Here is a 12,899-nt window from a genome sequence, read left to right on the forward strand (position 1 = left end):
ATTTACCAAAGAAACACAATCGTTTGTCCGAGGTGTTTGTTCGTCGTTATACACTGACCACGGAAACAATGGGAAATATGCTGCATGGATATCTTGATTCGATTTTCCGGTTTAACGATTGGTCGCGAACAAGCATCTCGGACACGGTGGTGGTAAAATCGGAACAAAACGGAGAATAGAATGATCACGGTGTGTGAGAACAGATAAAGGAGGAATGGCGCGTCCAATAAACGTACGACGACGAGGAGAGAGAGAGAGAGAGAGAGAGAGAGAGAGAGAGAGAGAAAGAGAGAGATTGCGATAGTGATAGTGAGAGCGAGAGCGAGAGTGAGACTGAAAGTGAGAGCGAGAGGTGCAGACTGCAGCACGTGAATTGAGGACATTTCGAGCCAAGAAACTTTCATTTTATTATTTTGTTGCTCGAGAAGAACAAGTTTTCTTGAACGTGTCTTCTCGATCCCATCTTCCGTATACCTGAAAATGGCAAGGATATTCGTTCACGTGCTTCACCCTGTCCAAGTACATGCAGCGTTCTGTCTCAATTTACCTTAGGCGAGTCTAGTCTCGATAATAATTTGTCTTTCAATAGATTTTTGGCTAGAAGAGGACCTGCGAATGTCCTAGCAAATTATCAATTCATTTTCAAAGCGGCACGCTCGAATCGTTTTTGAAGAAAGTCTCTGTCGAAAAAAGAATCTCGTAAACGTATCCTTGCAATCTCAAATGAAAATGTTTCGAGAAACGAGACGGCCCGCCGAAGGACTTGAGACGAAACACCTCGTAGACCGTGATCGCTAGAACGAATGAAAATTGAAGCGAGTCGTAGGTCGTAGCTGTGTTTCAGCCGCGTCGCTGTCCATCGCATGTTCGATTTTCCACGCACGGTCGCTGCGACACCGACGTGAACGTGAACACGTCTAGTCCGCTTGCACCATGCAAGCATGCTGCATCTTGTGCTCTCGTGGTGGTTGATCCGATCGCAGAACCGGAACGACGATGCAAAGTGCACACCGTACGACGCCACACGGTGTCTCGCGCAGCATCGAAAATTCCCGGGGAGAGGTCTCACAATACCTTAATCTCCACTTGGCAGAAGACCTATCCAGGAAACACGTCCGTCGATCTCAACAAATTGTTGCAAATTGCAAATAGGAAACGCCTTCCAAAACCACTTTTGCCAATATTTACCGATAGGCCAAATAATTCATCCTTTTGTACATCGCAAATTTACCGGGAATTATTTTTCGAATAAAAAGGTATTCTTTAGTGGAGCATAATATAAGGACACGAAGCTCTCAGAAATCTCTCACGCATCGGATCGAAGAATAGATGGCGAAATATTTTTGTACCAATAGCTCTCCCTCTCTCTCTCTCTCTTCCTCTGGACGTTTCGTTAAAATCGACGGACGCGTTGTCCGGGCATTTTCCTTGAAGAGGCAGCACACGTTGTTGGGCCGTTTTCTTTTCAATAGGGGGCTAAGGGTGGGGTTTCGAGTCGTACGATATACGCGAGAAGAGACCGATGCTACCTATCTGCGTTCCGCGTTGATCCCCGCGCGATCAGCGGACACGAAAGAAAAAGCAAAACTGACACGAGGCTCGCTCGCGCACTACTTCGTCCGAATCGAGTGGATATCAACTAACGTCGCACTAATATCGCATAAATATTGTAAATACATATATCTAGATATGTATATACATATATACATATATGGTGAATGCATTTGATTTATTTACATGTATATACACGACCGTGCCGGTAAACTCGCAGAACATATGTATAACATATAGTTCAAGCGGAGGGCAATCAAATTTCTACTTGGTAAGACGACGGTCGACAAAAAGATGTTCGATGCGGACGTGGTGGAAATTAGAGAGGGTTGGATTTTTTACTTCAGAACACGTGTGTACACGGGGATGTGTCTCGCCATTTACGGCGAACCAAAACAACATTAGCCACTATCGCGTAGCAAATTTCATTTATTCGTGGCATTTTTCAAATCATGAATCAAGAAAAAAATGTTGCTCGTGTTTTAATCTTTCTGAAATAATAACTTTCTGTCTGCCACCTCCTCTTCGGACGAGCCGTAAACAGCGAGACACCCTGAATGTTCAACATACACGTATATTATGCATGTATACATAGAAGGATACGCCGTCGCTCGAGTTTGTCCAAATGCTTGAAAATCGTAATATTAAAAAGAAAAAGAAATCTCGGTAATTACTGCTGTTTCACTAGGTTCATTTCGTTTACGTAAATTAACCTTGGCTATGCTTAACTATCGGGTGGTCTTGTCGAGTTTTCGCTACTTTACCAGCATTTCTCGAAAGATATGGGAACAACCACAAAACTGAACACAAGATATTCGAAAACGTTATCGAAACATTTTTTCTAATTTTTAGTATAGGAATAGATATACGGGAAAATAGAATTTTTCAAAAGAAACGTCAACAACCTGTTTGTTACGAATATAAAAGTATTGATCCTTTTCGAGCGACAGCGTGGGACAGAGTATACAAGTCAGAATCCTCCCACTACACACGCTTCCAACCCAAACAAGAATTGCATGAAGAGCACGCGTGGGTCGAGGCTTCGTGTACTCTCGGAGCACCCTGTACACACGTCAGAGAGAAGTCGGTGAAACAAAAATCGCTACAGCTAAAAACTTTCACGGTCAATAAATACTTTGTACTAAAGAAAAACGATAGATGTGTCGTATATGTAGACATACATATATATATACATATATACATACATTAAATATCTTAAAAGATATTGAACTTTCAACAGAAGCTTCTAAACCAAACTTGTGTGTTTTCTTACGTAGAATATGATTCCGATAGAAAAAATATAGGTTCATGATAAAAAAAGCAAAATAAACTAGTAAGAAACTACAATTCGACTCCTCGTTCGAAAAAACTTATTTTTTAAATCGAGTGTCCACGAGTTTCTTTAAAATTTCAAGTCATATGGTATGCCCAAGTATACAATCATCATCTATTATTGTGGTATGTATGTATATCGTTATATACGAACGTAAGAGTATTACACGTTGACTGAAAGCAACATAGCTAGGAAAGCCTCGTGTTCGTCTACCAATAGAAAGGGACACTAGAAACTTAAAAGGAAACTCAACAGAAAAGTTGATACGCAATCCATGGAAAAACGTGATGCGTATCGTGAGAAGTAGAAGACAGAGAGAGAGAGAGAGAGAGAGAGAGAGAGAGAGAGAGAGAGAGAGAGAGAAAGAGAGAGAGAGGGGAAGAGAGAGAGAACATAGTAAAAACAAATACGAAAAAATACAATTACGTATGCGTCTAATCGAGATGCATACATTTAGATTACACACGAGAGTAACACGTCTACGCTCCGTGTACTTGATTGCTGGTGTGTTGACATTGATAGCAACGTAACGCACAAGATACGCCACAAGGTCGCTATAAAACCAATTAGGGCTGATTCTACGAAAAAAACTCGTCGGAACCGAAGAAAAAAGCTTTTTTGTTCGAGGCACTATTTTCGAGAAAATCGAATTCGAAAGTTCACAAGATATTTTGCTTTTCATTTCTCGGCGCTTGACATGCTCAATGAACTTTCAAACTCGGAAAAGGTGCGTGGTTGGACAACACTGCATTCTTGCTTTCCGATGCAATTTTTCGCGTAGAATCCTCTACCGTAAATCGGTTTTTCGTTACGAATATCGGTGTACCTTGTGTGCATCGAGATACAGAGGGTGGTGGATCAAAAGTAGATTAACGTGGGCATGAAAAGTGTGACTCTGAAAGAGAGACGGGAACAGAGAAGCGATTGGCGAGAGGATTCTTAATAATAGAGAGACGGGGGAATAGAGAGAGAGAGAGAGAGAGAGAGAGATAGGGAGAGAGAGAGAGACATAGTTTAAAGGGGCGGAACAGTGACAAAGTTTGGGGCGCACAAAGAGACGAAGAAACAAAACAGTTCTGAACGGAGAGGTATACCAGTTCGCGAGATAATAATACCGATCCACACTCTGTAACATGACTCGACCATAACGTTTCATCGTTTATTTCTTCTTTGTTCCTTTTTGTTGTATAATATATCTCTGAGTATACTGTATTCGTGTACTGGCAGCAGCAGCAGCAGTTAGCAGCAGCGAGCGCAGCACAGTAGCTGGATGTTTGGTAATTTCCTACTTATGTTAGTCAATGTCTTGTCGTGTTAAGAAGTTAATTGGGTAGAGGCGACGTCGGAGACCTAGGCTGGTACTACGGCCCCAACCAATTCAACTGATATTTCCACCGGGCCGCGTCGTGTCGCGCCGGTGGAAATTGTTCAACCCTCGTGCACCTTTCCGGCTAATTTCACCGAGCAACAAAAAATTGTCTATCCTTTAGGCGGCGACTTGGTACGACAGCGCACGATACTTACCACATCGTTTCGTGCTTCGGATGCGCCTGAGATAATACTTTAGAATGTGAGCGATATCAGACAGGGATTATTAATAAAAGAAAGAAACAAATTTTTCCGTTGAAAACAAACCGGCATGGTGGATCGAAGCTTTCTAATTCGACCGGAACAATATTCGTGCAGCTTTACCGGAAATAAAAGATTGATAGAACATTGCCCACGAATGATTGGAAACTGATCTATTCATCGATCGATTACTTAAACTATTTATTTTTGACAACTTCGATGCAGGTAGCACTTTAATAATCCTTCCACCGGATTTACGCATCTATCTAAACGATGCACGAGGGTTCGAGAAAGAATAAAGGCTTCTTGTTTAGACGAAAATTGCAACCAGCCACGATCGCAGATGGCAGTGTTGGTGGTTACGTCTATCAGAGCTGCTTGCGATGCTGGTTAATGTACAAGTAGTAGTAGTACTACCATTAGTAACAGTAGTAAAAGTAATAGTAGTAGTAGTAGAAGTAGTAATAGTATTAGTAATAATAGTATGTAGTAGTAATTGTAGTAGTAGTAATTGTAGTAGTAGTAGTAGTAGTAGTAGTAGTTGAAGTGGAATAGTAATAGTGGTAGTAGTTGAAGTAGAATAGTAATAGTAGTAGTAGTAGTATTTGTATGGTAGAAGACTGTACAGTGGTAGTTGGCTGTCGGTTTTCTTCGTCAACCACGAGCTTGCAACACAAAATGCACAGATCGAGGCGTCCCAGACTACACAACTACACGCCTCGTGTGACCATACGTATGTAGATATACAGGCGACAGGACTATACATCTCAGTTGCATCGCAAGTCGCAACGAGTTCATCGAGCAGGGAGTTGCGTGTTTTACGATCCAGTGTCGTGCTGGTTTCGTTATTGGTCGGTAAAGTTTCGTAGAATATTAGAGTAAAGGGGACAGAGTAAGAGCGAAAGAGAAAAAGAATGAGAGAGAGAGAGAGAGAGAGAAGTAAAAAAGATCGAATCCGGCTAGCAAGTCGAGAACCCGAGCCTCCGGATGGGAAAACGTGAGGAAAAATAAATTGTCGTTTTATCGGAACACGAGTGCATGGCGTCGATTCTGATCCATGCGTTTCACGGTGCACACGTGGTGCGTACAAGGCGCATGCAACGTGCAGCGGTTGCAAACCAGCGGCGTCGATTCAAACACCGCAGGGCAAAAGATTTTGATTGCCACCAGTCCGGTACAGTCGTGAAAATCAACTACGGAGCCGACGCAGGAGCATAGAGTTCCGCTCAGTGGCGTCGGACGTCCACCGACCGAACGTTAAAATTGTGAACCTTGATCGGAGAGAGGCGTCGCTGCGGTTCACCCGGTAGTAGATGGACCACGCCGCTGTGCGGGACTCCTTGCGCACGCGTTGCCACGCCTAGTAGTTAATTTTCATAACTGCGCTGACCGCCGCACCGCTTCAAATACAGCGACTGGGAAGCTTGTTGCGCGAATTTAGAGGTTTACACGGTAGCTGACTACGCCCCGACTATCGAGAATTTGTTCCAGGTTTTCGAAAATACTGCGACGAAGTAACATGATGCAATAGAGAACCTTCAGGAGATTCATTAATCTCGGTCCGGTAATTAATGTATCGTGGCATTTCAAGTGCTTCATAGCAGTCGCTGTGTTTGATGCACCAGTACTGCTTCCGATAGAAAGCATTCGCTTAGGAAAGTAAGATGTTGGGCGACAAAAATGGTCCGTACTTTGGCCGATCAGTTTCGATTAGCCACTTCCTGCCAGAGAACGTACTCGTACACCGCGCGTCTCAGAAGTTTCAGCTTCGATAAATGCGAGTGTTTCTAATGACTTTCTTGGTCGATTATGTCGAGATGTTTGAACGGTATTAAAGCAAATATGTGCCCGAGCGATAATTTGTCGAATTCGTATCTTGTTTGACAAACGATCAACGCTTTTGGATACGTTACGAACGATCAATACGAAACTTCTGAATGTCAGTGTACGCAACACAGGCTGAGTCAATAAAGAACTTCCATTGAAAATCATCCATTTACTTGATCAGGGAAAATCGAACCAAAATCTGTTAATCGATTCCAAGTGTAAACTTACGAATGGTTGCAACTTTACGTTGAGGGCTGGATAAAATAGCATCTTGTTTTTCTTTCATGCTAATTTCAAATGACAAAATAAATTATTTTATTTTAGATTTTACACGGTATCAATATAAATATTTTATTTATTGAAATTCCATGTCCTACTTGAAATATTACTTTAATTGAATTGCGAATAATCTATTATTTAAAATAGTATTTTAACAGTAGACAATGTTTCCAGCTGGAAGTTCTCGACTCATCACGATGCGCGTCACGATGGAATCGACCGCCGGGTCGCGCGCGGCTACTTCGCATCGGATCAGCTCGCTGGAGAACCGATTCCGTCGACGAGTAGACGAATAAACAGGAATAGACGGGAATGGACGCGAATAAAAGAATTGCTCTCCGTTCCACGATGGAAAACGACAGAAAAATACCGGGAGGAAAAAAAGGTCGCGAGGTCGCGAGAGACCGTTCTCGAGATGAGCGAGCGTATATCGATTCCCTCGGAGCCGGAAGCATATAGGGGTTCGAGGCATCGGATCGAATCGTAATCGACTCCGGGCTCCTCGGAAACCCGTGAGAAAGATCGCGAAGTCGATCGTATCGGTACGAGCTTGGAACTGCGCGCGGACTCACGAGGAGTTAGGGTAGGCACGGGCAACGAGCGCTCTTCGCTGCGGGAGCAGGTTGGGTCCATGTCATAAATGTTCTCCACACTTTGGTAGACCGTGTCCTGTTGAGCGTAGCGGACACCGCCCCGAAAAGAGCAATCCGTGTTCTAAACTCTAAACCAGGCACGATACGCTAACGTGAACACGAAAGATTCGGTGTATAAAATCGTTTATCTCGACTCGATAGATAGCATAGCTAATCCCAAAGTCTGTGGAGTCAGGACAGCGTACCAGAAAGCAATCTATACCCATGCCTGCTCTAGACTCCAAAATGGTCGTAAATAGAGAAGACTAAGTCCTATTTTCTGTATAAAATTTCACGACTAGGCAGTGTCGCAGAGTGTGAGGCGACAGAGTCCATGCCTGCTGTAGATACTAGATAGTCGGAAACAGAGATAAAAGTCCGAGCCGTTCTCCGAATAATATGCCCGGGTGGGCGTGGCACCGCGGCTCTCATTGCGGACGGAACCCAACGGCCCGCGGACCGACTTCGCTACCCATGCTTGAGTTGTGCTCGTGCTCGTGGTCGCGGCCGCGGTTGTAGTTGGGGGCGGGGCAGGGGACGTGCTCGAACATCGGCGCTCCGGGGCGTGTCAGAGACGCGGTCCGCTGTATATACGCGTGTTGCGCGAGTCCGGAGGCGGGCCTCGAGCCCTCGAGCCCTCGCGGGCAAGGACAGGAGCGTGGTCGAGACAGAGGGGACCGGGACCGGGACTGGGCAATAGGCGCTGGGATCAGCCAGAGGAGGGGAGGACTAACAGCGGGCTGTGCGTGAAAACAGGTGGAAACAGTTCATTTCCCTTTTCTTCTGTTGGTAGATTTATATGGCTAAAAAGCGATTCACTCACCTCCCTGGTCATCGAGCGCGACCAGAGTACGGATGCCAGCCTCCTTGCTCTACGACAGACAGAGGCAGCACAACACAGACAACCACCACCAGTGTTAGAGAGTTGTTTTTTTCCTTTTTTTTTTCTTTTTTTAGTAGTAGGTATATAGTATAGTAATATTAAGTAAGTATATTAGTAGTATATAGTATTACGGTTAGGCAGAGGCGGAGGGTGTGCGGAGAGAAGTTGGTGGAGAGAAGTGGGCTAAAGAAGCTAAGTTTATATTTTTTTTTTCTCGAGCTACTTTTCCCTTTTGTTCGTTTATCGATTTTTGCCATAAATATAAATATATATATATATATATATATATATTTATATTTATGCATATATAGTATTTGTTTTTCGTTAGTCGAACGGTGCCAGATATATAAGTATATCATGACCGGATCGTTTGTCTGTTTATAGGGGAGGAGCCTTGTAACGCGCGTGGTATATAGTTGCGAGAGTGAGAGGTTCATCAATTTGGTCGTATATAACACTTTGTGTTTTTCTCGAAACACACATTTATATATATGTATATATATTTTTATATACATATATGCACATATATACATAAAGATATTTTTGGGTGTTGTTGATGTTGTACTTGAAAGCAGGTCTGGATGAGACGCTCTCTCTCTATTATCTATTATTGCTGTTTGTTTGATTGTTTCTCTAGAGATACTTTTAGTTAATAGATAGCCGTTGACGCGCGTTAATTGACGCACTTTAATTCAAGCCTGTGTGATGGTGCAGAGACGGGTGGGCAACGACGTTTATTGTAACGTTTATACTTTGGCACGGACTCACGGTTGTTTTGTCTAGAGACTCGTTATAGAAATCTATTTATTGTAACTGATTTAATTTATAGATATATAGATTTCGGTGTCTGACCGCAATTTGGGCCTGTCGCTTGTTGTTGCTGTTGTGGTTCTTGATGTTGTTATCGATCATGACGATGTTGTTGTTGTTGTTGTTGTAGTAAGTAGTAGTAGTAGTAGTAGTAGTAGTAGTAGTAGTGGTAGTAATAGTAGAAGTAGTAGTAGTAGAAGTAGCAGTAGTAGTTAGTAGTAGTGGTAGTAGTAGAAGTAGTAGTAGTAGCAGTAGTAGTTAGTAGCAATAGTGATAGTAGTAGTTAGCATTAGTAGTTAGTAGTATCTTCCCCTGCAGTATTTGCTCACTCGCAGAGAACAGACAATCGGCAATCTTTAGACTGCACCATGTTCGTCGACTGCTTATTGTTGTTTCCTACATTTGTCTGTTCGTACTCTTGCTATAGATTTTTGTTGTTTCTCTGTTGTTGATGTTGTTCTGTATCGGTAGAGCGTGGCGGGACGAAAGCGCTCTTCCCTGATTGCTCTTTTCTCGACTTTCTGTTTCAATTTCTGTGGGTCGGAGAAAACGCGCCCCGAGCCAGATACTACCCGACATTCACCTGCGACGCTTTCCACGCGTCGCCGTTGTTTTGCTCCGCTTGGAGAAATCGCCGTGCCGCGCCGCGCCAGGAAGAGCGTTGCGAGCGGATGCAAGAGCGACTGGCTAGCTCTCGGGGCGAGGAAAAGAGTGAAAAAGATGAGAAGAGACAGAGGCGGAGACAGAAAGTAAAAGAGAGGCGGACAGATCGAAAGTACACCGTATAGTGTATACATATATATTGTGTACAGTGTACACGCTGATTCGTTGAGTTCGAGTGTCTAGTCTGTAGATCCGAGAAGATCGGCAAGGATGGATCGACCACGCCGTCGTTCGCGGTGTTCGGTAGGATACCGAAGAGAGTACTGTATTTCGCAGAATACCGAATACCGATCGGTTCGAGTGGTTAGACGCAAAGCTTTCCGGCGTAGAACGGAAAAGAGGGGAAAGTGACGGGGTCTCCGCGAGAGATCGATAAGTTTCCACGGCGCGCCGTACGCCTCGAGAATCTCGCTCGTGATCCGAGATACGAGATAATGCATGCGATATCAAGAGGGGCTTTGCGTCATCGTTTCGCCGGTTCTGGATTCGCTGCCGAGAAATAGCCAGCTTTCCGGTAGCCGCGCGTCTCTCATTTCCCTGAAAATCAAGCCGCGCCCGCCTAATCCTTTACCTCTTCGTCCGATCGATTTTACTATTTTTTACGTCGATCTAAACGGTTCGTAACCACGTAGGACGATTTTCCAAGCATCTCGATTTTCCGTTAATTTCAAGATTGCCCGAACATCGAGGGGGTGTTTAACAAATTCTTGCAACGAGTCGAAGCTATTGGATCCGATTTCAGAAAAGCGTTCGAACGTTGTTATCGATCGAACGTCCGTACGTTGCAAACGAATTGAAAATCGTTGGAACGATGACTCAAACTCTGGATAAAATCGCATACACTACGTCGCGCATGGATACGAACGAAATCGCGCGGCGACCAAGAACCTAGAAACCGATAGATCATTCGCGGAGATGCCAGAAAACGAGAACGAAAAGGAGAACCGAAAAGGAAACCAAACCCGATCGTTTTGAGTCGCGAGAGAACGGAACTGCGTGGACTGTTGGCTGGCTCGAAACTATTTCCAGTAATTTCCGAGTTTCTTCGAAAAACGCCGGTGATTCTCGGGACTCGAACGAACGTCGGGAATACCTAAATGAACGCAGAGTAGAACACACGCACACCGAACTGGATATTTCAAGGAAGAGCCAGAGAGACAGATACAAAGGCAGAGCAGAGACAGAGATGGGAGAAAGAGAGCGGGAGATGAGGGGGGAGGGGTAGAGAAGGAGAGAAAGAGAAAGCATGAAGTGATCGGCGAATGACCGAACGAGAGGAGAGACCGAGAGCTTTATCAGAGTGGGTAAACGGTAAACGGGAGAGCAAGAGAGCGAGAAGAGCTGCACAAGAAGTAATCGTAAAACGATACTCGTCCTCTTTGTCGTCGACGCGCGCAGCTTCTGACTGCGCGAGACGGCTCTAGAGATCTCCGGAGGATCAAGAAGCGGAGATCCGTTTCTTCTCCCTCTTTGCCCCCTGTTCCGGTTTCGCAGCAACGACTGCGATTCGAAGGAATCTCGCGACGAGATGGAGTGAAAAATGGAGGAAAAGCAAAGAAGAATGGAAACTCGCGAGATCAGCCGCGGAAAAAGAAAATGAGCAGCCGAGTAACAGCCGTGCAAGAGTGGAGCCAAATAAGAACCGAGCGCAAACGGTGAGCCGAGCACCGCTCGGACCCGGCCGGATGCTAATTAGAGGCGAGCTCTCTCCTCTATCCTTGGAAAAACTGGAGAGACCGAACCCGAAAGAGTCCTTTTCCTCCTCCTTCGCTCCTTTTTTCGCGCTCGGTTTCGAAGCCAAGCCCGGTGAGATCCGAGACCGCGTTTCGATCGCGAGCCGTTCCATTTTTTCGAACGGCGATTATCGTATTGAACAGTATACAGTTACACTATATGTATATAGGATGAGATCGCGCGATCGATAAATAGGATTCAAATTTTCTGCGATTTTTGCAAGACACTCGCTTAGACATTTGGAAAGTTATGGCACAACGGGCATTCGAACCGGCTAAAGCTTCTTATTTCGATAAATAATTCAATTTTTTCACAATTTCAAAGCGGTCAGATCCCTTCAGCGAACAGAGATTACTTAGATTTAGAGTGAAAGATTGGTATCGCGTGTTTCCATTTTAAAACGATTCACCCTATATACGGTGTCTAAATACGGCCAGTTTGAAAGAGGAACGAGACTATATAAGAATATAAAAGAGATGAATCGTTGTCGGGAGAAAGGAAATATTGTGCGAAATATGTGGACTGGTGATGGAGTTAATAAAATATCTAGCGGAGAACTGGAAACAGCAAATACGACGGTAAAGGAAATATTAAAGGAAAAATGTCAGAGGTTGCAGGGGAAATGGCTCGGAGGTATAATGCCGTATACTGTATACCATTTGTGGCATCTAGACATTTATAAATAGGTTGTGGATCTTTGTGCATACAAAGACGCTTACAACTTTATGGAGTTGTTCGTGGAAACAGCAATCTAGAAAATATGTACAAATCCCTGCAGACATCTTGAGCCACATGCTGATCTAATGTAAGTTGTATTATTTCATTCGTTCGCGATTTAGCACTGATACTTTGGAATTAGCAACGTGGCTTTAACATTGTCTACCTCAATAATTTCTTGTATACTTTGCTCGGTTGTTCTTTTTAAGAAAATCCACTAGATTTTCCATGTGCACAAAGATTCGCCACCTAGAATCGGTAAACTCTCGAGTAAACTACGCATCTTCGAACAATCAGTTGCGACGCGTGCGCGTTGAAACAGATATTTCCGAATGGAAGAGATTTTTGCTAGCCAGTCGATGTTTCGAAAGTTCACCGATAGGCCAACACCAAAAGAATCGTCTCCTAATCGAATTAACTCGGACATCGCACATATTGATCGTCGTCGCCCGCGTCAAGTCACGTTTCGCTTTTGGGAATAGACCTACCGAAAAGAAAAATCAATAAACTAGCATTTATCGATGATCGCGGGAATGCGACGAACGTGGTTAGTGAATAAGGGAGAAAGACGGAGAGACAGAGTACGGTAGAGAGAGAGAGAGAGAGAGAGAGATGGACAGGGAGGATGTGACGCGAAGTGTTTGGCGAAGTCCGTTAAGAGCGATGCAGCTCGTCTCTGTGCGTGCAAGCGGTTTTCCGATCATTTGCGTAGGACGTAGGATATAGAACGAAGAGTAGCCGAGAGACCCGGAGAGAAGAGAGACTTTTCGGTTCAGGTTCGAGCAGGCTTTGCTCTCACTTCGAGATCGAGTCCCTTGTAAGCTGTGTTTCTGTGAGTGGTGGGTGAATGTTTTGTGCAGATAGAATAGACGGATAGATTGATCGGAGACACACACACACA

The 12,899-nt window shown here is 44.3% G+C and overlaps 1 protein-coding gene across 4 annotated transcripts in view; it reads right to left on the bottom strand.

Moving 5' to 3' along the window:
- The window catches only part of Snap25 (Synaptosomal-associated protein 25kDa), a 47,026-nt gene that overhangs the window by 18,202 nt on the left and 15,925 nt on the right, over window positions 1-12,899 (bottom strand). For 3 of the 4 annotated variants that reach the window (XM_078179073.1, XM_078179071.1, XM_078179074.1), the window contains exon 4: window positions 8,015-8,063. The exons of the other annotated variant lie outside the window; for it this stretch is intronic. In XM_078179073.1, coding sequence (XP_078035199.1) covers window positions 8,015-8,063 — 49 coding nt within the window. The remainder of the gene's footprint in view (window positions 1-8,014; window positions 8,064-12,899) is intronic. 4 annotated transcript variants of the gene reach the window in all.

The sequence above is a fragment of the Augochlora pura genome, chromosome 4, assembly GCF_028453695.1.
Source record: "Augochlora pura isolate Apur16 chromosome 4, APUR_v2.2.1, whole genome shotgun sequence".
In the NCBI taxonomy this organism is placed as follows: Eukaryota; Metazoa; Arthropoda; class Insecta; order Hymenoptera; family Halictidae; genus Augochlora; species Augochlora pura.